Source organism: Asterias rubens, chromosome 16 (assembly GCF_902459465.1).
Source record: "Asterias rubens chromosome 16, eAstRub1.3, whole genome shotgun sequence".
NCBI classification, from domain to species: domain Eukaryota; kingdom Metazoa; phylum Echinodermata; class Asteroidea; order Forcipulatida; family Asteriidae; genus Asterias; species Asterias rubens.
In genome coordinates, this window is record NC_047077.1 from 3,269,954 (window position 1) to 3,296,844 (window position 26,891).

Consider the following 26,891-nt stretch of genomic DNA (forward strand, 5'->3'; position numbering starts at 1 on the left):
CTTGAGTACCTTGTTTGGTAGATACGTGCGCTATATAAGACTTTGATATTAGTTTAGTTTGTACTGACCTGTCCCTGTGAGTAGTCTACATAGCTAGGGCTATCCATGCTGGGTACCATCTGTTGACCAGCGTAGTCAAACTGCAATGGGTCACCCATGTTACCGCCAGACTCCATTTGTCCTGTGTCAATTTGCAGCTGGCCTGGAACCTGTATTACAACAATAATATTGACATATAGTAAAAAATTGCAGTAACACCATGTAATGATAAGGGAATCAATGTGTGGTGAAGAGGTTTTCAACTAGTGGTTTATAACCGCGCCGAGGCCTGGACTTGATAATTTTACCGAGACGAAGTCAAAGTAAATTATCAAGACAACCATGTGTAAGTCTCTTAGGGTGAGTGTTGGCTCTGAAAAGAGCCGGTTTGGCCTCGACGTTTCGAACAGTATACTCTGCTGAAGACGAGCAGAGTATACTGTTCAAAACGTCGAGACCAAACCGGCTCTTTAACACTCACCCTAAGAGATTTACACATGGTTGTACCCGCAAGTTTAATTTTGGTTTATAGTTTCTCCTTAATTTTGGAGAAAGCTCGTCTCTGATGCTAATAATGACATAATGATATGTGAAGTCAGGATGGCTCAGTGGTTTTTCTCTATGCCTTTCACCTCCATGGAGAGTGGTTTGACTCGAGGACAGAAGCCTTGCATGTGGATTGGGTTTTTCAGTCCCTATCTGACTGCGTGGGCTTTCCTTACAGGGGTTTTCTTCTGTTTAAAATTGGAAGTTCTTCATTGTCAAAGTTGGTGTGATGTTTCCGTTAGGAAGTTTTTCCATTTAAATCCAGAAATAAAATGACTACTGCAGCCATTTCGGTGGATTATACCACATCCTGCACTAACACCAGATAAACATGTTGGTTGGTTTATTGCTCAAAACTTTTGTTGAACTAGAAATATAGGCATTACTATTTGAAAACAAATTGCCTAAATTGAAGTGGGTCATGCCTAAACGAAACCAGTGCGTAAGTGTTATGTAGGAGGCAATGCAAGATATTTCTTGGAGATAAAGTTTTTGTTTTTGTCCAGGCCAGGTACTTATAGGGGGCAACGGAGGCAACTGCCCCAATTGCCCTTGGTAATTGCCTTTGTGCCCCTTGAAATGTTCCATAGAGGCACTCTTTACCAAGGAGAAAATGCAATGGTGCCCTTGCCAGCTTGCCCTTAAAAAAAGAGGCACCAGACTGTGGTGCCCTGTGCTTTTGCTGTGGTGCCCTCAGCAAGGTTCCAATACAAAACTTAAATTTTCCCTATAGAATTGCCCCTTATCAAAAAATATATGTTGTGGCCCTTCAAGAGGGAAGCTCAAGGCCTGCACTCTGCCTTTAACTGTATCCCACTAGTTTAAAGGTCGCTATGGTGCACAAGCCACTGAATGTTTTAAGATCATGGGGTGTGTGTGAGTTTCACAGTTCACACTAACATCAACAGCTCAATGGAGCCAGGTCGGATGTCCGCCAGGATAAACCCAATTTCCTCATGTTCCATGTGAAAAAGGTGGTTGGGTTTAAGACATGCACCGCCCCTATTCAAACAAACAAAGGCTGACAATGGACCACATACATGTATTGGTGTGGTGTCTTTTGAATCAGGGCTCAAATTCATAGAGCTGCTTCAGTAGGAAATATTGCTTGACACATTTCTGCTTTACAGAAATGAGCAGGATACCATGGTACTTTGGCTGGTAACTTTATTCTGGTAATCATAATTTTGTTGTCCTAAACCACGTTTTTGTGCTTAAGCAGCTCAATGAAATAAGGTACACGCTCAATTTTTTTTTTAACTGCTTTAAGCAGAAAACAGTGCTTAAAATTGGTCTGCTAAGCAAAAGTAAGCAAGCTACCAGTCACAGATTGTACACGGACATGCTGTTTTGGCTGGTAACCTTATTCTGGTAAACATAATTTTGTTGTGCTTGGCTGCTTTTTGTGCTTAAAAGCAGCTCTATGAAATTTGGCCCAGAGATCAATATAATTTTTATTTTATAAGACAGCAGAAATGTTTTGTTTTTAAGTTTTTTCCTTCACTTTTGTCTTCACCCATTAATCATTTTTATTTTGATCTTTCAAAAAAACTGAAAAAGTCGGGCAGAAAATTGCACCAGTGAAAAAAAATATGGAGGTTGGCTCCCAACGAACATTGTGTTATTTCCCAGTTGAGAATTGCAGACATTATTTGACAAACTTTCTGATTTCCTGTTTATGCTTCTGGCAACGCTCAACTTCCTGCATTTCAAAAAGTTTGAAAACAACTGCTGAGGGTAATGCTGTGAAGCTGTCAGGCTCGAGTTGAGACATAACTAGCTTTCAGCTGACGCCCAGCAGCAAATTGTGTCAATTTAGACAAATGGTGTCACAGCACTGTATGCTTCGTTTTTGAAGGGGCAGGGGCACCTAGGCATTTTCTCCTTGGTAAAGGGCACCCTATGAGGAAATTGTAAATTTCTGCTGGAGAATTTCAAGGGCACCAAGGTAATGTCCATGGGGCATGGAAAGTATTAGGCCTGGTGTCAGATCATCAGCACATATTTTGTTTCTACAGATTTTCATTTTTTAAATTGTGTTTTTCTCTGTAAAAGAAAATTGAATTGAATAGAGTTGCGTTGATATGCAACCCTTTTACAAATGGGAGGTCGATATTAATGGGACACTATGCACAACATTAATAACTGTTTAAAAAGTATTGTGAATGACTGCTTACATCTTGTTGTTTATCAATACAATTAAAAGCATTGTCTAGAACTGTTGTTTGCTAAACAGGAAACCAATTATGACAAGAATTTAGGCAAAAGACAGCAGTTTAGGCCATAAACAGATCCATCTGATTTTTATTCTTTAATTTTTGCTAACCGCAAAAAATTAAGTAATGAATAAAATAAAAAATACTAAACAAAATATACTGGTTCCTGTATCCATTTCTTACAAAAGATCAATGGTTTGACTTTATTTATCCTATGTTTAAGAAATAGCAGTTCATGTGTAATATGACTTGAGCCCTCAGAGAGAGAAACAAAATATTGCATCTTATTTTTCATAAAAGTGTGCATATCAATTTATGTACTAAATTTAAATTTCCATTTGTTTTATACTGCTTCAGATGTTGCCTACTATAGAGCCTTAGGTACAATGTAGAAAGTATGATATTGAATTAATATTGGTTATTGAAATATTGTAGTGAAATCTAGACTAAAGTGGCCAATATGTATTTTCAAAAACTTACGGTCACACATTTTCCAATTATGCCTTTTATGATGTGGTTCTTCTTCTTATCGTGTCCACACACACTAGATTATGGACTGAAAGAGTGACCAAGCGTTTTAAACTCTAAGCTATGTACAGTTTGCTGTGATTTTATCCATGGTCAGTGCATTGTGCACACACTTGCACATCAAGTCTGGTTTATAATGGTTTGAGACATACCTGCTGTTGTTGCTGCTGCTGCTGTTGCTGCTGCTGCTGCTGTTCAATGAACGCCACCTCTTGTTGGCTCAATCCATGGTGTGCAGCTGCCTGTTGGCTGCGACCCTGAGGTTGCTGCTGTTGCTGTTGCTGTTGCTGCTGCTGCTGTTGTTGCTGCTGGTGATACATCGCCCTGTGCTGGTGTGGTTGCTGCTGCTGTTGCTGCGCTGGCTGCTGATGGTGGTGAGACTGGTCCGGCGCCATGTTGGGATTCTGGTGTGCCTGCTGCAGGCGTGGATCCTCATTCTCTGTTGGGGAAGCGTTGCGACTGCCGGGGTTGCGCCTACAGGCAATGAAGCAAGAGACAAAATTACTTTATTGATAAACGGGCAAAAACATCGTCCTCCACGTGCTAGTCCTCAGGAGAAACGGAAAATATGCTCTACACAATACTGGGAGGAAAAGATTGCCGTGAGGAGCGATCAAAACATATGCACAACCCTCAAGACATTTGCTGTAGCCTCTAAGACATCTGCACTACATTAAGATGTCTGCACCAGATTAACGTGGTATAACGTGATGTTATGTTACATCCAAAGCTAAGGCACATGTGGTTGTGTTCCAGTGTGTTGACTCTTATTATAGGACACATCGGTTCGGGGGAATTAACCTCAATTTAAAGGTTAGGGACTGAACTTGCGTTTCAGATTGTAACCTAGTCAATCATGCCATGTAATCAGCCTGCAGTTCAATTACAGGTATGTCACTGTTTAATCAATATCTGACAATGTCTTCACATAATCTTCAAACTGTGATCACCAACAAGAAGGATTTCACAGGTGAGGTGAACATGAAGTTTCCTGGAAGCTAACGGGGTAGCTTCCATACACCAATATTGTTTCCTTCCTTTAAAGAGAAGGTTGTAGTACAACTTCATATTTAAGCATTCTCAAAAAGCATGGGGATTAGACTGGCACATGTACAAAAACCTGCACAAACTTTCATGTGCAGACGTTTCGTCACGAATGCCACCATTTTTTTGTTCTTAGTTTTAATTATTTTTAACCAAGGTCAACAGTTTTTTTTAAATCGATAGATTCAAGAGGAAAATCAATGGATTTATGAGGAAAACTTAACGACAAAAACTCCTGCAAAAAAAATGAATGTTGCCATGGAATGTAAATCAGGTAAGATTAGTAGCTTCTTACAAGTAAGATTTGAATAATGGAGCCCAAGGATATCTACAGCACAGAGTAAGAGTCATGTATAGGACTAAATGAATTCTTCCATTCACAGTGATTTAAGACTGCATCCCATTAAACACAATGCCAGACCAGACAAGATCATCGGCAATTCTCGCGGTGAACAAGTATGATCATCAACCAAGTTTACACTGACTGAAAATAGATTTGAATGAGGTCTTAAAATGAAAGAAAACCAAATATGATCAGGTTCCTTCCAAAAAGTGGATGAAAATGACTGGACCCAATTTCATAGAGCTTCTTAAACAGATAATATTGCTTAAGAATGTTTTGTTTAGCAGAAAGAGCAGGATACCATTTACAAAGTGTACATGTCACATAGCAATTTGTCTGGTATTCTTATTCTGGTAAGCACAATGCTTAAAGACACTGGACACATATTGGTAATTGTCAAAGATCAGTCTACTCACTTATTGTATCTCAACACATGCATAAAATAACAAACCTGTGAAAATTTGAGCTCAATCGGTCATCGAAGTTGAGAGATAATAATGAAAGAAAAAACAACCTTGTCACATGAATTTGTGTGCTTTCAGATGCTTGATTTCGAGACCTTAAATTCTAAATCTGAGGTCTCGAAATCAATTTCCTGGAAAATTACTTCTTTCTCGAAGACTGCGTTACTTCAGAGGGAGCCGTTTCTCACAATGTTTTATACTGTCAACAGCTCCCCTTTACTTGTTATCAAGTAAGGTTTTATGCTAATAATTATTTTGAGAATAGGGTCCACTGCCTTTAAGCAGCTCTATGAAATTGGGCCCATGACTTTAGGATATGCTTACAGGTATGCAGCCTCCTCCTCCTTGTGGGGCATACTGTTATTCTCTACTCCTTTCTTATCTTCTCCTTCTCCTTCGAATGGGGAGGGCGTCTTGCTCTTCTTGGTGCCATTCTTACCCACTGATGGGTCAGCATCGCCTCCTGGGCCCGGTCCCGGCTATCAACATAAACAGACACAACAGAAATGGTTACACCAGGATCACTCAAACTAACTATTGGGAAACAATACAACGTATTGAATAACCCTTGTTTTGCTATGAAAGTCGCCATCTTGTAGGGCAAACGCGTACATCAATGAAGCACGCAGCATTCCTGGTTTGATTTATATAATGGTACATGCTCACACACGCCCATCTACAAGTGCACAGATACCATGTTGTAGGGCAGATATCTGAACGGTGACGTCATATTCAATACAGTCTATACTGGTGGTGCCATATAGACCGACTATTTAAATTGTAACATCATCAAATGTTTTTGGAATATAAAAACAAATAGCACTATGAGGTTTAGCGATTATTTTTCATTTCCATGAGGGCTCTATCTATTGTAAAATAAGTGCATCAAAAAACTGTTTTTGAATTTGGAGCGCCTCTTTATTAGCCACATGACTAAACAAAAATAGCTATGAATTTAGCAATAGAACTTCTTAAAAGGTCATTAGAACACCTCTCTTATGCTATGACTGTCTCTTCTACAACTTTCAGCGATTATATCGAATATCGCGATATACTGTCGGCGATATATCGTGATTAAAATAAATCGATATCGCCCAAGCTTATACTACAAGACCACTTACAAATCCAGTTGTTTTCATGCGGTGATTAAGTTTGCCCTCCATATCTGCCTTGCCCTGTGGTGATGTGGCTAGGACGTACTCGGCCATGCTTAGACCTAGGCCACCGGTATCCGAGCGTGGAGACAGCACAGCATTCTCCTGGCCCTGGTAGGTTGATGGTGAGAGACGTCGTTGTTGCACCATGATGGGCTGAGACACTGCATGATCTACAGGTAGTTGGAAAATGTGCATCAATTATTGATCAAGTGTCACGATAACTCATGTATTAATTGTTTTAGAATGTTAATTTACAATTAATTTGTAATCACTTTAATACTACTTCAAAATGTATCAAATTTGAAATTCTTATTTCGCATAAATTGGAACAGAAGTGTCAGACCCTAGTTAGTCAAATTCTGGTAATGAGTTAGGTCTGTCTGTGAAACTGTGAACAAACAAGATGAGCATGCTACAAATGGACCCTGTCTGTGTGCACATGTACATATGCAAATGACTCCCGAATGCACCACGTCTAGCACGTTCATAGCACGATCCAAGTACAGCAATTCCATGTGTAGTACATTGCCACTCTGTCTAATTGCAAGATGGGATGGGCGCCTGAACATTTTCAGCATGTTCAATGTTCTGGAGTATCAAACCCGTTCAAGCCCGTCCATGAACTTCATTAACATATCGTAACAAGTTGCTACAGCCTCCACTCCGTTTACGCACAGTTTAAGCCCGTTCGGCTACATTTTTCAGAACGTAGTGAGAACAAGCTTGGTGTGATGGGGCTTTTAGGACAGCTTCAATGCACAATGATACAGGGATTCAGCCATTGCCGTCAATAAGATTGTTAGATTTGCGCGTTAGATTTGAATATTGTCTGGAACAATGACATGCTTGATCACAAGTTAACACTTACATTTGAATTCCTCAGACTATTGAGACAGTTGCTATGTCATGTGACTAGGGGCAAGCTTTTGTGTAATTACTTAAGAGGGGGTGAGCACCAATGCACAATTCTGAATGGATGTGTATGGCACAATGGTACCAGGGTTTGATCATCTGGAGGTTGCTGTACAAAGGCTTGCCCTGAACCATTTGACATAGCAACTGTCTCTATATGCCTCTCTTAATATTTATGCAAGGGGTACGTCACAATTTTAACCCAAAATGAGGCAATAGGCGCAGACACTGCAAGTGGTGGCGGATGTGCGCCTATAGCCTCATTTTGGGTAAGAATTATGACGTCATGCATGAATATTAAGAGATAGTCTCAGGAATTCAAATGTAAGCAGTACATTTGGACTAGGCAACTCATTGCACCAGACATTATTCAAATCTAACTCGCAATGGCTTTCTCAGACTGCCTAAGTTGATGCTTAACCCACCTGATGCTGCTGGGGGTACACCCCATGTTGGGTTCCCTGGGCCTGGCCACTGATTTAGGAAGACGTCGCCTTTACCACCGTCCTCCGTGTCCCAGAACTTCTTCGCCGATACGTCAAACTGTAGAATGAGAGGAAAGTGTACAGAGAATGAGTTATAACAATAATAGGCTTTCTCATGAAGGAATCCATATGTAAGCTCAGACGACGGAAAGGTTTCCAGACACCTGGGAAGAGAAACCATGAAGTGAAATTGTTTCTATACAAAACTAGGAGAAACAATAAGCACAAGTAGAGAATGTGCATATATTTTTGTGAAGGAATGTGAGGTTAAAAATGGCTAGACATTGAAAAACTCATAATAGCCTTGTGTGTACTCAAGTAAGGCCGAAGAATAGTCGGTCACGTGATGGTCGGGCGTCAAAAATCTTGACGCGCGATCATAAAAAGACACGGTTTTTAGGCCTCAGTCTTAGGATTGCGCGCAAGATTTCCATTGGGCGACCATCGCGCGACCGACTATAAACCGGCCTTTAAGGCATTCAATGTGACTTTGAAAATACTCTGACTTGGTAAAAACATTAAGGTTTCACAAAACGTTTTTTTTTTTTCATTACATAGCCCCACCACCACTACCAGTCCAGCTTTCTCCTGAAGAGCCAGCTCTCCCACAAACAAAATTTACACATGGTTGTACCCACAAGTTAATTATTTATTATAGTTTTTCCTGACACATAAATTAATTGCAGTTCCAACAAAGTGACTACAGGCAAACATTCTATGTGAGGAAATGTTGCCTGTTTGAAGTTGAACCCATTTTTTAACTGCCGCTTCTAGACTGCTTACAATAATATTATTTCATTTTTGAAGACAAAAATTAAGCCGCTTCTTCATTTATCTCTATGTTTTCATCTTTAAAACTGTTTTAATTAGTAATTAATTCCTAAACACATACCTTACTTCACGAAAAAAGAAAAATCAATGCATACATTTCGTGAAAAACGGTAACCTTAAAAAGGTCCGCCAATGGTCGCTTTGTGACAATGCACAAGTTGTACCATTCGAGTTTGGCACAAATAATTGGATAAAGATACATCACTTTGTTTCGTGGAAACACAAAATGTCAAATCTAATGAAACATCTGTCATGCTAAGGAGTGCATTTAATGTTTACCGTTATCAGAACATTAATAATTTGTACACAAAAATATTAGCAACTTTTTTTAAATATTTTTATATAGCATACATCAACATGTAGCTCACTTTGTTGGACCACCAAATACCTAATATTGCGGCTTCACAAAGCAACGTTCAGGCCTGATACTTCACAGAGGCAACGAAGACGGTTGCCTCCATGCCCCCTGGTCATTGCCCTTGGTGCCCTTGAAATGCTCTAGAAATTTACAATTTCCTCATCGGGTGCCCTTTAACATGGACAAAATGCCTTGGTGCCCTTGCCCTTTTGAAAAAAGAAGCACACAGGCCAGGCATGAATGATGCAATAAATATCAAAATCTCTTTGGGAAATTGAAGCCGAGGGCATGGACTTTCCTTTCTACGTATATGTAAAAAACAAATTGTGAAAGCATGACAAAGAAACATGGACACACTGCATTTCATGTGGAAGGGTGTAATTTAAAACCGTCCTCGCAGTACAGTGTTTCCTTAAAATGAAATGTCAACCTTATATGGGGTGTTGCCGAATCAATAAAGCAAATCCACTCATATCGAACCCATTCATGTCGCCGTATGCAGAGACATGTACGCTCCTTATTTACTGCCAAAAAGCAAAACCTTTCATGTAAGGTTTTTTTCTGTGCAGTTGCAAAAGTGAAGTGCACTTCTAGTTGCAGGGCACTGCACATTGTTAACCTGCAGCATGTCTGAATTAGTTTGGGTGTGATTATACAGAGCTATCAAGTTTATTTGCCACAGTTTCAAGCCTTTGTAATGTCTAGTCCATTAAAGCCATTGGACCCTTTCGGTAAACAGTATTGTCCAAGGCCCACACTTTGTCTTCCACAACTTCTATATCAAATAACAAACCTGTGAAAATTTAGGCTCAATGGTTCATCGGTGTCGGGAGAAAACAACGGAAAACCCCACCCTTGTTTCCGCGCGTTTCGCCGTGTCATGACATGTGTTTAAAATAAATCCGTAATTCTCGTTAACGAGAATTTATATTGTTTTGCTGTTTTCTCAAAAAGTAAAGCATTTCATGGAATAATATTTCAAGAGAAGTCTTTCACCATTGCCTTCTGTAAACCCGGTAAGTTATTTGTAAATCTGTAAACTTTTATTATTTTTTCTGAACCGAAAGGGTCCAATGGCTTTAATACATGGTACCCTCTACTTGAAATGTTACTTAATTATTACCCCCCCCCCCCCCATAAAAAAAAAAAAAATTGATGGGCTTTTATTTTCCAATGCTGAATATGAATTTTTATTTGTGAATTTAAAAGAAAAACATAACGTCTGATTCCTCTGTTGACTTTATTTTTCTCCTGCCAATGTATTTTAAAATAATTCAGGTTTAAAATGTTGATGTAACCCTCCCCGGGGTTAAGGGGTGTGTTCCAAGTTGGAATAAAAAAACAAATGAAATGAAATGAATTATAAAAAGGATTTAAAAACATGCATGCATGTACACAATGTCCATGTTATTGCAATACTCTCAACTGCCACACAGCTATTTTCTTGATTGATGCTCTCTTGTAGAAATTCAACCCAAAAGTACCACACCACTTACAAGATAATCACCAGCTGAATTAAATAAATTATTAAAATCAAAAGGTTTGGAGTGAAATACATTGTATAATTTGCGTTGTGTTTGAGCAGTTGATGATTGCGTATTGGACATGTTGGATGGACCTTCACCCTAACCCATTGTATCCAAGGCCATTTCTAGTCAAACAGCTGTCCAACTTAAGTTGAGCAGTTTAACACAACATTTGTTATTTGTTTTCAACTATGAGAACAAAGGAGACAAACACACGTACCTATTATTTATGCTGGTATTAACATATGTTGTCTTTAACGACTCATTGGTATTCTGTTTAGAAATTAATTTGGTTTTAGGAAATAATTCATCAATTGAAGCTGACGTACAGTATGGTTCTTTCAAAGCGTTCATTTAAATAACGACACTGCACTACATCAAATGTTCTCAACCATACATTCATTGTACAGTACACCCATATAGACACACAATTTCACTATTAAAATTTTGTGTACAGCACCAAAAAAAACAGCACAAAATCCCTGTTTTTTACAGGTAAATTTCAGTTGAAGTTGTATCTGAACTAACAGAAGTACATGTTCAGTAGAAGCATTTCTGAATTCACTAAAGAAGCTTTTAAATGTGATATTTTCCTCATGTACAATTAATTTATAATAACACAAAAACCTGGCTTGGTGGAAAACATCCTACACGCAATCTACCATAAAGCTATTCACGTTCAACCTTTACTTTATAAGTCATGCCTACATGCATGTAACGACCACAAGAAAATGCAAATAGAAAATTACATTTCTACCATACAGTGTACATGGGGTTGTTATCTGTAAATGCACAACCAGTAATTGACAAACGTTCTATTTTGTAATATTTTGTGCACTTCTTTCAAGAAAACAGCAGATATTGTAGTGTTTAATGTATGCATGGTGTTTTGTTTCAAATGTTATAAAAAATACACTTGAGCTTCAGGCTGCATTGTATTTGTGTGACCCTTGAACTCGTGACCCTTGACCTCTATATATCCCTGCGGTTACATCCAGCCAGGTCACATCTCCCCAAACCACAGCTAGTTCGAGTCCTTCAAGACAAGGAATTTATGTACCATCTGTGACTGTCAAGTTTGGTTCCCTACTGCATGGAAAACCAATCAGATTAAACATGAAGAATGAACAATGTTGTGTTTGAGAAAAGAAGTTTTCAGATTGAACTCCTCATAACAACCCAGATCATTCACAGCCATATGGAAGATTTCAATTCTTGAGAGAATATTTTTAAAAGGGCAAATGTTTGTTATTTTGATGAGCAAACCCTCAAGACATACAAGTACTATGTATGTATGCATTTTTTTAGAATGGTAACTGCTTGTTATCATCTGGTAAAAGGCATACATGTAAATAAAATGAATTGGTAATTTTTGGTTAAAAGGGTTGGCAAATATACCACCTTAAAGGGTTTTGGTACTTTTTGTAGACCACAAAACACAATGTCCACAGATTTACATTAAACTTACACAGTTTGAAGACAATGGTAGCAGAAAGCTTCCCTGAAAGTATTACAGGGTGAGGTGCTGTAGCTTTTGAGAAATGAGTAAAACAATGTCATGGAAATAACTTTCGTCTCAGTGATCATGAGACGAAAATTATTTTAGCATGTAAAAACATAATTTCATGACATTGTTTTACTCATTTCTCAAAAACTACAGCACCACAGTAACTAATACTTTAAAGTACGCTTTCTACTATCATTATCTTCAAACGGTGTACATGTAAGTTTGACGTAAATCTGTGGACATTGTGTTTTGTATTGCAAAAAGTACACAAATTCTTTAAAATAATGAAAGAAGTCTTAGAACCTACATACACAAAACTCATCATTCACAAAAAGAATGCACAGAATGAGCCAATGAGCAACCTTCTGTTAACATTCAGCCGAGGGTACCCTATTCAAATGCCATCAAGTGCATAATGTCCAAACTGAAACCCTTATAAGCCATTATACACTTTCGGTACACAGTATTTTCCAAGTCCCACACTTCGTGTATCACAACTTATATATAAAACAACAAACCTGTGAAAATTTAGGCTCAATCGGTCATCGGAGTCGGGAGAAAATAACGGGAAAACCCACTCTTGTTTCCGCGCGTTTCGCCGTGTCATGACATGTGTTTAAAAGAGAATTTATATTGTTTTACTGTTTTCTCAAAAAGAAAGCATTTCATGGACTAATATTTCAAGAGAAGTCTTTCACCATTACCTTCTGTAAACCCTGTAAATTATTTGTAAATCTGTGAACTTATTGTTTTGTTTCTGTACCGAAAGGGTCCAATGGCTTTAAAACATTTTTAAAACACAAACAAACAAAAAATGCTTCCTGGAGATTTTACAGGAAGTTTCTCGGAAAATGTACAGGAAAAACTGGTTATTTACACAGAATTGTGACTCCAGTTAGTGTTACCGCAACAGAATAAATGTTGTCAACAAAAAATATGTTTTTTTTTTCACCACATCAATCAAAAATTTAACTGAGCACTTCTCTGAATTGACAAGTCCTTAACTTGGGAAGAACTCTTCATTGAAGTACATTGTACTACGTACATGTTGTATGACTTACACTACATACCACTCTCAGTATGTACCATGTACATTGCATGTAACTCAGTCCAAACTCCACTAAACTCCAAAAGAAAATTAAGGATTTTGAAATCCCTTTATAATGTCATCAATCAGTTGGCGATTTCACACCGATACATGGGTATTGAAAGTATTCAATTTATGACAGTAAACTGGCAGGTATAGCTTCGTTTAAATCTCAGCTTTGTTGAAATTTTCTTCAAAACAAAATTAATTTTGCAATAACACAAATCCTGTAAATTGTTACCTAACACACCAGTGAAAGCAAAATTACAACGAAAATCAAAACAACAACACAAATTTTCTCCTACCTTCATATTATACATGTGTGTGGCGCGACGCTAAAAATGATTATCTATCAAATATCCCATATCATCCACACGCAACGCACACAAAAGGATCCAAGGGTTAAAAATAAACTCAGTGACTAACAATTCTCCCGGCTGAATCATCAGCGCTATAACCCCCTGGTTTAAGTGTACCGAACACATCATCCAAGAACGACCGACGACCAACGGACGAGGAGTGAGGGGCAAATGGCCTGGCTAGAATCCCAGCACAAAGACCCGAGTAAATTGATGCTACGGGCTTATGGTGCTTGGGCTGAGAGTTTGTCAGCCACCAGAGACAATGGGTTGAGAGAGTCTGTTGAAAAAAGGGGGGGGGGTGGTCTGGTGAGGACGACGACATCTTCAAAACATGTGGGTGGATTTGTAATGAAGATGTCTATAATTACTGATGCATCGTGAATCATGCCATTGGATGTGGATATTTGCTGTATACACATCTAAGGCTATTGGTGCTACATTGTATATTAATAATTGATGATGGATGGTCCGTGGTTGTTCAGCATTACTCAGATGCTGCCATCCAAACAATGGGGTTAAATGCAGCCAGAATGAACCATCTTGGTTTGGTGTATTGCTCGAATAAATGCAGAGTGTTATTCAAGCTCTGAACAGTTCACATTAATGTCATTGTCCATTGATTCATGTGAAAATTTACAAACATCCCACTAGAGAAGTTGGTAATAGACCTTTTAGCAAATAACCATTGTGCAAGCGCTAACTGTTGATTGACGTGCATGCTAGTAACTACATTATGGTCTAGCTAGCGATCAATGCTGGTCTACAAGATTGCTAGCTAGACCAGCATGCACCTCATTCCATGCCGAACGAGCGGGTACCAAGTATTTGCGATAAGGTCTGTGTAGATCCCACATGTAGACTACTGAACTCAGTGGCCAGAGGCCAACACTAATCATTAGTTTAATCTCAGTTCGCAACAATTGCCACATGTGTACTACTACACACATGAATGCAGAAACGAATACCAACTGTGGTTTACAATCGTACATCATACTGTATGTAAATCTGCATGTCACTGTTCAGAAGCAAACCTGAATAATTTATTTAATTTATGAACTGATGATTTTTAACCTTGGAAAACCCTTCGGTTGTACTCCACAACAGGAGCACGGAGTAAACCTCTCCTATACCCCGATGAATAGCACCGGCTGACTGAACATGTACGAATGATGGACTGGGCCTAATTTCATAGAGCTGCTTTAGGGCAGAAAATATCGCTTCACAATGTTCTGCTAAGCACAAATGAGCAGGATACCACTCATAAATGTTTTACAAGACATGGTATTTGGCTGGTAACCTTAATCTGGTGCATGTAAGCATAATTTTGTTGTGCTTAGCTACTTTTTAGGCTTAAGCAGCTCTATGAACACAGAGCTGCTTAAGCAGAAAATATTGATTAACAATTTCCTAATAAGCAAAAATGAGCAGGATACCGGTGATAACTTGAAGCATTACATCGCAGTTTGGCTGGTAACCTTATTCTGGTTAGCATAATTTTGTTGTGCTCAGCAACTTTTGTGCTTAAGCAGCTCTATGAAATTGGGCCCTGGTGTATGTTCCTTTTTGAAAATGAAATTCAATATATTTCATGTTGTCATTTTCAAAGGTGTACTGCGCTGTACTGATGACAAACTCTGAGTCATGCTTTCTTTTCTGTCTCCTTGAAGATGGATGGTAGCCAAGCCCTAGACAGCTCGTTATTCATCTCTCTTCTACAAAGCTAGCATTTCTATGTATTTATTTATTCCTCACTTTTACCTCATGATTACTGACCATATTGAATTGGCATGAAATGGGAGATGAGGCTGAAGTCAGACTGACTAGAGAGGGGGGGTGGATGAACGAAGAGGAAAGTGCACGAAGACTGAAGCAGGAGGGATTTGTAGTGAGTCGGATGGGATGGGGATAATGAGACATGAGATGGGTAGGGAGATAGAGGATGAAACAGACATTGCATGGGGAGGGGGAAGCAAAGTTGCCAGTGTCGCAGTGCTTTTCAATGGGGATTTTTTTGTCTAAATCGATTCAAAAAAGTGAATCCTTAAAATCAGGAATTTTTTGAGGATGGCAATTCTATACTACAGTGGAAAAAATGGGGGTGGGAGGTTCTTACAGGCAAGGCATGGGAAATGAGATGGGATGGTGAGGACAATAGGAAATAAAATCAAAAGGACTGCCCGATGATGTGAGATTCAAGGAGGTATGTAGGTATGACTTAATGATGAGAATAGACCAAGGGGTTATATTGAGCAGGAAGAATTGCTGGAAAGGGGAGCATTGTCACGAGAAGTGTCATAGAGCTGCTTAACAACAAAATGTTGCTTACGCTTACCGGATTAAGGTTACCAGCCAAACTACCTTGTCACATGTACAAATTTGCGAAGGGAATCCTCCTCGTTTCTGCTTAGCAGACAATTTAAAGCAATGTTTTCTGCTCTATAAAATTAGCAGCTCTATAAAATTGGGCCCTGAAAATTTCATGGAGGCAACAAAGGTGATTGCCTCCTTGCCTCCATGCCCCCCTGGTCATTGCCTTGGTGCCCTTGAAATTCTCCAGTAAAAATTTACAATTTCCTCATAGGGTGCCCTTTACCAAGGAGAAAATGCCTGTGGTGCCCTTTTCCTTTCAAAAACGAAGCATACAAATGTACAGGCCTAAGAACTTCTAATAAAGTGCAATAAGATGGGGTTAAGAGGATACCATAGGAATAAGAAATGAGAAGGAATGAACTACATGTAGGGGTTTAATATTGAGGAGGGAGGGTACATGCTAAGAGTTCACAAGAGTTCAGGAGACTGACGATGACTATAGCAAGCTAGTCGAAACGTTGAGACCAATTTCAGAACTGACTCTGCGGCAGTACAGTTAATAACGATCCTATAAGCTAAGTAGTAGTCCAGTCTAATTTCTATACCATCCGTCCTGGTTATAGTTAAAAAGCAGGACAGTTCTTTTCAGAACTGAGAAGTCTCCCGAACCTCCGATTATCTACTCAACGGCAGTAGAATAAAGCAAGACAGTTCCCTAAGAACAACTCTTAGGGCCACTGATTTTCCGTTTCAGAAAAGTGCAAATTCCGTTTGGCAAAAACATGAATTCCGTTTCAGGCACAAAAAATTCCGTTTCATGTTTTTTTAATTAGATAAAAGGTTGTTTAATACCCAGGGACACACTTATAAAAATCAATTTGAGATAAGTTGCACTGTTGACTTCGTAAAATGTTCATTTGAACTGACAAATTTCAAAAAAATACTTTTTTTTATAATTGTGGATTATTTTGTATACTGCTGTTCTAAAAAGGTTGCACTGTGACTGCAGTATCAATGCACATGATGTGATAGACTTGATTCCAAGTCTAAAACTGCAGTTGATTCTCTGCATCAGCCACATTGTAGGCTAATGACAGGAGTGTATCCACAAGAGGGCGCTGTTTCAGCATGATCAAAGACTTGGGAACAAGTCTATGGACGTGACCATTCTCCATCCACAAACAAAATGGCAGCCATTTTGTTTTCGCTTTGGCGACAGAATGTTGACAGTTTACGGTTTTATTTTAGACCTTTCCGAGATGAAAAAACATTGTATGGGTTCGTATAGATCATAGGTAAGCTAGTTTGTGTATTATTGTTGGTAAAAGAGAGGGAGAAAATGCAATTTGGGTGAACAAAAAATGTTTAAAACGTGCCGCGAATAATGCCCTTCGCTTAACCATGTTAACAACGTGTGTACATCATGTGTGTAAACATTGAGGATGGTGTGAAGTAGAACAGAATGATCCACGGTTACGATCTCGTACTTTTTAATGGTCTGATTTCTGATGCCTTTTTAGTTTAACAAAAAGAATCTTAATAAAGAATGCAATTTCAATAGTTTTGGCGTCAAGAAAAAAAAAAAAAAAAAAATCAAATTTTCTGAAATCCCGTTTTCCGTTTCAAAGGGCGGATTCCGCGAATTCCGTCCGTTTTCCGCGATCGCGGAAAATCAGTGGCCCTAAACTCTACCAGGCAAGTAGATACACACACGGTGTTACCGCAAACCAAATATACATTACAAGGTGGCAATTATCTTAGCAGGGCGGCCAATTCTTTGGCAGGGCGGTCTTAAACCCTGCCCTCCCAAAACCCTGTGTTAAGAACATTGCATGGGACACACAAGGTAGTCACAAAATTTAAAAAAAAATTACAGGCTTTTAGACTTAGTTCATTTCACTTGTTTGCGTGTTACAAGGAAGAAATATTGAGCACTCGAGGGCACTTTCAAAACGATGCGATAAAATGAGAGCAATTGCCCTCGGTTGGTAAAATATACTAGCCCATTACGCTGTACACGACATTGTCGCTGCTGCTGCGCATGTGAAAGCTGTTAGCCAGAATTGTCCAGAGCAGTTCCCCATTTAGCTTGTTTACGAAAAACTTTACAAGACTTTATTTTACTAAAATGATTTAAGTTAGGAGACCCTGGATGAACGAAAAAGATTATTTGACAGTACAATGTATTTATAAGATTTGCTCTTGCTTTGATTGTTTGCCTTTTGAACGTTCAAAGTCGAAGCGCTGTGATCAATCGCAATGTTTAATCACAGGCTCAGTCAAAAAATGTTCGTGAAAAACTCTTTACTTCACTAAAAAAATTACACAACATTTAATTTATTTTAAAAACTTGCCACGTCATGGCACACACCAATGGATGGGGAATGGAGTTACAATCAGCACCTTGACGGACATGGGTGGGTGACGCTCGTGGACTCCTACACACTTCCAACAGATTTGTGGAATATTTTATTCGTTGATGCATAGAAAAGAACAAATTATGCACTTACATGCGACTAGAAAACACACTAACAGATTGTTCGTTCACATTCGCTCATGACACATAGAAAAATCAAATGTCAAGCTTTCACATCTACATGTAGGTTTGTACACGATGGATGCATCAATAGTGCTTCAAAACGCAAGGCAAGTAAGCGCCCTAGTCTATAGCCTCTTTAATGTTCACCATGGCATTGATCCTGGTATCCGGTTTGATGAATTACTAAGCAATGCTTACCTCTCTACCGTCATTCCCCATGTGGAGGGCCTGGAACATGGTGTTCATCTTACCCACCTCACCCGATCGCACCTGCAAAAAGCACACAACAAAATACAAAATTACAACTCGTTCATCAGATGTTTCTGTGATCTACATTGCTTGTTCCATTTACTACAGGCCCGTATGCTTCGTTTTTGAAAACGCAAAGGCACCAAGACATTTTCTTCTTGCACCCAATGAGGAAATTGTTAATTTCTACATTTCAAGGGCACCAAGGCAATAAATAACCAGGGGGCAGGAGGCAATAGACGATTCATTAAGCTCCGCCCCATTGCGTATTGACCTATCACAACACAACTAAGGTCCGACAAATAAGGTCCGACATGCGTGCACATATGCTTGGCGCGCGGCAGAGTTGTGCAGAAAGGCATTGCAGAGACTCGCGTGTTCTTGCTCACACGTGCGTCGTGGGTGGAGCCTAATGGATTGGTCTATTGCCTTCGTTGCCACCTTGAAGTATCAGGCCTGTGTGAACATATTGTATGGGTGCCGAAACTACATGTACTTTAACCCTTACTATAGACTTTTCCTCAACCTATCAGAAACCTTCCTCTCGAATTTATAAGCTTCTGACTGGCACCACCGAGCAAAGATATTGACATAATAGGGGCACCGCCACATTGAGTAGAGCTATAAAGCTCAGTCGGTAATCCAGACGTTATTGGTTCCAGTTCCACTATCGACAATTCCTCTTTGTTCAACCCCAAATCATTTACAAATTTACCCAGACAGTTTCCCTTGTGGTTTATTAGTTGATATTCATGTAATTAATTCATACCCAGCATCCATACCGATAGAGTCAACCTTGCCTCATAATAAGCAATTGGTGGGTTTTGTATCCATTCAAACCAGGGGCCGATTTCACAAAGATCTAAGATTGACCGTAACTGCAAATCAATCGTAGTTGCTAAGAAAAGTGTGATGTCACAATACAAATCACTATGGTGATACCTAAAATTTGTCTTGCGATGAATTTTATTGCTTTGTGAAATTGGTCCCAGGCCAAACCTTGGCATACATTTTGAAGGAAGCATGTCATGTTTCTCACTGGGGTTGGCTAATGTATGCCCAAGCCAGGGTCAGCTACTAATGGATATTTGGCTGAAACACAGTAATCAATTCAAACAAAATAGCAAGAAACAATAAAAACGAACGCATACATTTTTAAAAAATTCAATACATGGGCTTAAATTGTTCCTAAAGCATCTTAAACTAAAGCATTATTTACTATGTTACAATTTTAATTTGCCCTGAATGCCAGTTTAGGACAAACAAATCAAAACCCCTAACACAAGGAATTTATTTTCCTACATACTGTATTCATGTTTGTTTTAAAATTAAATCTGCCTTATCTAAACAAGTAGAACGTCAATGGCCCTGGAACATGCATTATCAGCTGATATTTCATTTTATGTCCACTTTTATATTTCTTTCCATTAAAAAGGCAATATGATGCTTACAAGTAAATAATTTCACAGAATAATATGTTAACGATTTCTGGGATTCAATTTTCAGGAAGTATTTACTGGCAGCTAGAATGTTCATGTACATAGCTTTCTCAATGTACAATCCCAAATTGACTAGACCTGGACAACTCCTCCCATCCTATACAGCTCAATGTAACCCAGTTGCATGCATAATGCTATGTAGCCAGGGAAAGCCCTTTGGTGCAGCCAGTTCTTTGTGTGGACAACGCATGCAGAAAAGAGTCATCTGCACTCACTGTACTACAAGTAGGCCTACATGCAGTAGCAGTGTTCTAATGCATCAGCCAGTCTGCAACCAAGCATGTGTACGTGCGCATTGGCCGTACCATACATGTACTACATCTGCACACACCCGCACACAAAGGATTTACAGCCACAAATTGTACAGGAATCTAATACATGTGATTGTAAGTGGCTTAGTGCAAGGATGTACAGTACATTGCCTTGTCTAGCAGTATTACAATTAGTTACAGTATACTACTTTTGAACTGAAAGTGCAACTTAAAATGTATACTCGTACTCTAACAGCATAATTTAGTTTGAAGCCTCTTAAAAGGGGTGGAGGGCATTGATTGAAATTAATTATTGTCTTGTTTATAAACAACAAAAGGCTAGGCAGCCCTATTGAGTTAGGAAATACCTCATTGATTATGTTGTGGTCAAGACATTGTCAAATGTACCCTGCAATGTTGGAACACACCATGCCAAAAAAATGGTCACCAGACCAACTTTTGTGCTTGCATACATTTATAATAAACATGTAAACGTAGCCTCTTTACATTCCGCCATGTTTACAGTTCTGATGTGTCCCTTTTACCATTTTCTAGTTTCTTAATTAACCAGATGTATAGGAGAAGTAGAGCCTGTACAAAGACACTCAATTTCATTTTCTAATGATCTAAACTTGGAAAGTTCACATAGCAAAAATGGCGGTGTAAATGTTTCCATTTATAATACATCCTCAGAAAATGACTTACAGTGTACAACATGTAGAATATAGGGTACATTGTTGCATTTCTATAACTGTTTTAAATTAAAAGCAAATTTTGTCAACCACCTTCCAACTAACTGACCATAGAAATCAAATCTGAACCAGAAGGAGTGATTTTCTGAAGCTTCAGATTACCTTGCAGGAGGATTACAGGGTGTTGATTTACATAATAATTTATAAGACTTTCCATAAAATAACATAATGAATTTAAGATTTTATATCATAAATTAAGATTGGTAATGATCTCAAAATCAAATCAAAAGAAATCTGAACTATTTCTTTCATCAACATTATGCTGGTAAAAGTTGTTTTGAGAAAAACAATTTTGTCTGAAACAGTGATGTGTACAAACAAAATATCATTCAAAATTAACTTTTCCCCCATTAAATTAACAACCTCCAGACAAATATCAACATGGGGACAAAAGAAAATGGGAAAACATGTATTCTTTGTTCTTGAAATTATGATTACTTTTTCCTCTGATATTTACACATGAAAAATGTATGAAAACAATGTTTAGAAGATTGCACTCTTCTTATAACAATTTTAGCATCAACACCTAAATGTCGCATACAAGTATTGTATGTCAAAATCAGAAAATAAAATCAATGCTAACTGAAAAGCAAGGTTGTTCACCTCAAAAAAGACAGGTCAATATATTTTTGCGAGAAAAATTAACACGTGTCAAACTACAGGTCTGAGTTATCCCAATCTTCATGCCAGGTGAGGTAACTAAAGATAAAATAACTTCTGGTTGAATAAAAAAATTAAAATAAAAACAGAAGGTGACCACCTTATTACAACTTGTGCAAGAGTGCTTTTAAAACGTTAGGGAAATACAGACACTGTAGTAATGTCATGAATAGGAAAAACATGTTGATGCTAGTTTTAAGATAAAAAATGGACAACAAATGATGTCTTGCCTGCATTATGTGACCTCCTCCTGTCATGAAAGAAAAGGCAAATGATCACCGGCTGATCTCCAAATTATCAAAAATGCTGTAAGTACAGACGCACAGTACATCCATTGCAGTGCTGCACTATGGGGAAGCTTGCGACAGAGCACCACGCTAGCTCATCGAAAAATCGTCAAGTTGCAGGTAGGTGGGTGGGGGAGAAAAAAAGCCCCTCGACGACGGCTTCCCACTGACTGACCACGGCAGACAGTTGATGATTGTGATTACATATGCACGCCGTCTCTCAACTCTCTCTTTCTCTCTTGTCCGACAAGTCTGTTGGTTTCAGTCAAACCCCCAGAGCTAATGAGTCACTGCTTTGTGGCGGAGACAGTGTATCGGATCACACATCGCTGGGCCGTGGCGATCTGGGCACAGACCCTGGTGTGATGCATCGCCACAAGGCACCAAAAAAAAAAAAAAAACTCTGAGCATCGACAACAATGCTCACTCAACCTCCCTCCAGGGAGACGAGAGAGAGCAACCTTTTAAAAAACCTCCGCTACGCATTTTCCAACTTCAACCCTACTAGAAGCTCATTCATAAAAAAAATTATCAAAATTGATCAGCCATGAGGCTCAATCATGATAGACAGACGGAGAACAACAGCCTAATCAGATACTTCCCTCTAAGTTATCAAACCAATCTACAGAGATGAAAACGTAAAATATTGCACATCCAGTCGCAATAAAGCAACAAAAGACTACGGGGTGAGTACCCCACCATCAATCTCAAGAGCTCGGAGGAAGATGGAGCTGGTAAGGGCAATGCTTCCCCTGCACTCCAAGCAGAGACTGGGACAAAAGGGCCAAGTGACTGACAACTTCTGTCCTTGGGTTATGTTTAAGGAGACATGAAATTGGCATAACACCCCCTGGGGGATTTGATCAATCTGTCTGATATCTGAACGCCCGTCTGTATTGCATGAAAGTGACTAAAATTTACATGTTGCTAAAATGTCAATGAACTATATGCACCCAGGGTATGCAAATCATATAAACACTTTTCAGGCACTCACATTTTTGTTGTCACGCAAACTTGATAATGACATTTTATTCATTTATTTTTTTGAAGAAGCAAAAATCCTAATGAAGATAGAAATCAGTACGATAGGGAAGTCCGAGTAAAAGTGTGGTCTTTGTAACAAACTAAAAGGCGTTTTAAAGAAGGTGATCGACTGCATGCACCGTTTACTAATGTTGTAGTTACCATGGCAATGGGGCACAAGATTATTGACATATCCTAAGGGCAATCCAACCTACTCCACGGTCTAAAAAAGTCTTTGATGGAAGTACGTATATAGGTAAACAGACTGTACACTCGGCACAGACTGTACACTCGACAAAGCCTGCCTCCTGCATGGTGGTACGGGGTGGGGGGGGGGGGGCAATCACAATCTGGCTTTAAATTGCACTTTTCCTAGTCAGCTACACTGTAGTCGGTCTGAAGCTTTCCAATGAGACGACTACATTTCAGTGTTTTGCGTCTCAACTAATCGCCTAAGGCCTAAGCAGTACGAGGATAATACACCATTGGAAACTCTGTAGCAATTCTTCCTCAACTTCTTCAGCCAAGCTGACAGCATAGCCAGAGCTCGATTCGCCGACCAACGGGCAGAAGTGGATTGGAAGGGGGGGGGGGCTCTGGGGGTTCTCTTTTTTTGTCTGATTAAAATGCCCTCCAATATCGCTGCTGGACAAGCCCAGACAAATGAACACAGACAATCAAGGAATGATGTCTCTGTAGAATTGTCGGGGGTCCATGGGTTGATTGAGAAAATCTAGAGTATCCAGGAAAGAGAAGTAGGGGTAGGGCTGGAGGCAGGGGGCAAGCTGGCAATTACATAATTTGAACATCTATCATACGTACATGTACAGTACTCACTCAGACAGATGGGTGGGGAGGGGTTCACCAGGGTTCTGCTCACAGTGGCCGGTGCGGTGCGGACTCCCCAACCACCACTAAAAGAATTTACTCTGTTTCTGACCTCCACACATTTTCCAGATTTTTTAAATTGCACAAAGAAATTTGCAAATTCTTTTGAAAGGTTTTCAACTAAATGTAAAATTGGGTATTAACCAGTAAAAATATTATCCCAAGTCATTAATTTTTTAGCACTTCTTTGATTTGAGTCTATTTATATGATCTACCATGTAACTGATCCATCTGGCAATGGTTTCAAAGGGAAACATTTTTCCACCACTAAAGAAATCCTGGGCAAACATTTATATAATTGAGGGACGCTGTATAGCTTCAGTAATGATGTACATGTTTCGTACTAACAGATTTCATTCCCTTGCAAAAATTTGATTACAGAATGGTGGTGAAATGAAATACAATTTACAGAAGTAAATTAATAACATTGTTCTTTTTGTGAAAGTCACTGTGGTTGGATAATAGGCCTACATGTATTGTTGTTATCATATCATAGAAAGTTATATGCTACATATGAATATGTAGGCCATTGTAAAACTCTCAACAACAACTAAGAAAAGAACTATATAAATTATATGTACAGACCAGATACAAAATATACTCCAACTGTAAAGGGAACAATGGTCAACTCAAAGATAAGCCGTTCACAATAAATGTACACATATTTATGCATTGATGAATTGATTACAGAGCTTGTATTAAACAAACATTCCATCAGAAGTGCTGACATTGTGTCGTTGGTTGTTTCTTTTCTCTGGCCTGGGATTATCCCTAGAGTATTTTGTTGAAACTGATTGCTTTCCGAGTTATTAGGCAAACATTTAAGTAATGACTGCCGGGCCTAGTCTCATGATAATATACTCTGGTAATGGTTAGCGCTGTGGATATTCAAGCTAAAAAGCCAGCCAAAGTCAAAGAAGACTAAAACCATGTCTGAAGTGGTGGCTGCAGCAATATGTTCACCAACATCGACGTAGTCAACCTACATGTACATGTACATTGCAACTGTACCATAGTTGCAAAAAGTATTAAAAGCATATTGTAGGGAGACAGCCAACATCTAGGGCTAGAAAGCTGTTGGTAGAGCACTGGCACATTATGCCTGGAGGTCATTGATTCGAGTCCCAACCACTCAGGTCAATTTTTCTTTGTTCAACCCCAAATCAAAAACATATTGTATGTTGTGTTGCATGCATGGTTGAAATTTTTTAAATCCTCGTAAATTTATACGCTATACGGAACTCTACATGATGTAAATCTCATATTTCAATCTACATGAGAACATGTTGTCAAATATTTTGAAAATTTAAAAGATAAACAGTTTGCTTTCCTGAATGCAGAAAACATTTAATCGGTTAAAGCCAGGGATGGAAGACTTGTAAACCCGTTTTTAAAATGTCGAGGATGCAGTTGGTATTTAACGAGTCATTTGTTGTCTTAACTTGAATTAGCCATGGTTTCAATTAATCCATAAACAAAATATAAAAAAATTAAAATAATCTTGGAAATTCTGGAATTTAATTCCAAAAAATAAAAAAACAAACTGGCAATGATAATGATTTTAAAGAAGCAACACTTTTTCTACAGGAAACTATGAAACCTGACATCCTGCAAACTGTTACCAACCTGGCAGCTTGACTAAAAATGTAGCTATCGATAGCTATGAAGTTTATCAATAAATCCAAACCAGAACATTTTTATTTCTCAACCAAAATAAAAAAATTCCTCACAGAGCAGGCACTACATCTAATTTGGTTAAGAAAAAATGACTCATGTTTTGAAAAGTCTTTCGCTTTTAACTTTGCTTTTGTTCGCAGTTTTCCTACATTTTCAAGACATCTTGAACGCACCCTTCCAATACAACACAACAGATGCTTCAGTGCTTATATCCCATTACCAGGATGCAGGCAAACTATTAAATTACCACAGCAACACAATGCCTTAAGTGACATCTGATTGATGACCAAAGACAAAAAACCATCACTCTCGCCCAAAGCAAAAGAGAAAATGAGTATCCGGGGCTTAATATATCTTTGTGAGCTACATGTAGCAGAAGCATGCCCATCTGAGCCCTGCTAGCGCTAACAATCAGTATTGCCTACCAAAATGAGCCTTTGTCCTTCCAAGATACTACGTATGCACGTCACGTGTACCAACATTTCCTGAGTACAGCTTCTCTATTGAAATTTTACTTAGACTCTAGGCACTTTCCTTTGTCTTTTGTCAATTGGGGGAAATTCATGGAAAGTCTTGCAGAGAGGATAAACATGATGGAATGCTAAGCAGAGGGAGATTTTCATTCCTTTTATTCCGACTGCTAATTGACACACATACAAGCAGCTGGGGAAATGTATCTGGAAATTATTTTGGGGTGAACAAAGACAAAAATGACTACAGCTGGACTTGAAGCTGCGACCTCCGGATTAACGCTCTACCAACTGAGCCTAGCCCTAATATTTGAAAGCCAGTTTAAAGGATTTGGGTACTTTTTCAAAATGTCCATAGATTAACAGTAAACTTACAGGGTTTGAAGATAATGATAGTGGAAAGCTTCCCTTCAAATCTTACTTACTGAGGTGCTGTAGTTTTTGAGAAATGAGTAAAACAATGTCATGAAAATATGTTTGTAAATGATTAAAATAATTTTCGTCTCATTTTCATGACATTGTTTTACTCATTTCCCCAAAACTACAGCACCTCAATAGTAGTATTTTCAGGGAAGCTTTCTACTCTCATAATCTTCAAACTGTGTAAGTTTAGTGTAAATCCGTGGACATTGTGTTTTTTGTCCTACAAAAGTTACATAGACCCTTTAAAGTCTCTGATTACCAACCAAAACAATTGACCATGGTTCTTCATCTAAACATGATCAATTAAGGTCATATAATGACCTCCATTCAGTTTGAGCAATTTAGCTAGTTTAAAAATGCGTTCAAGCATGTTGGGTGATATTAATTTGCTGAGTTAATATTATGGCTGGAATTTTCTTGCAGCGGGGGTGAGGTACAAGAAACATGTAACAGCAACC

General features: G+C 38.7%; 1 protein-coding gene across 7 annotated transcripts in view; it reads right to left on the reverse strand.

Annotated features, from left to right (window-relative positions):
* LOC117300609 (pumilio homolog 2-like) overlaps positions 1 to 26,891 on the reverse strand; it is a 59,831-nt gene that overhangs the window by 17,167 nt on the left and 15,773 nt on the right. For 5 of the 7 annotated variants that reach the window (XM_033784271.1, XM_033784272.1, XM_033784274.1 and 2 more), the window contains 6 exons: positions 18,453 to 18,524; positions 7,675 to 7,792; positions 6,302 to 6,507; positions 5,505 to 5,659; positions 3,482 to 3,803; positions 69 to 209 (listed from right to left, as the gene is read on the reverse strand). In XM_033784271.1, the coding sequence (XP_033640162.1) occupies positions 69 to 209; positions 3,482 to 3,803; positions 5,505 to 5,659; positions 6,302 to 6,507; positions 7,675 to 7,792; positions 18,453 to 18,524 (1,014 nt within the window). Of the gene's footprint in view, positions 1 to 68; positions 210 to 3,481; positions 3,804 to 5,504; positions 5,660 to 6,301; positions 6,508 to 7,674; positions 7,793 to 13,348; positions 13,438 to 18,452; positions 18,525 to 21,895; positions 22,198 to 26,891 lie in introns of those variants that run through there. The other 2 variants (XM_033784276.1, XM_033784277.1) reach the window with 2 other exon arrangements.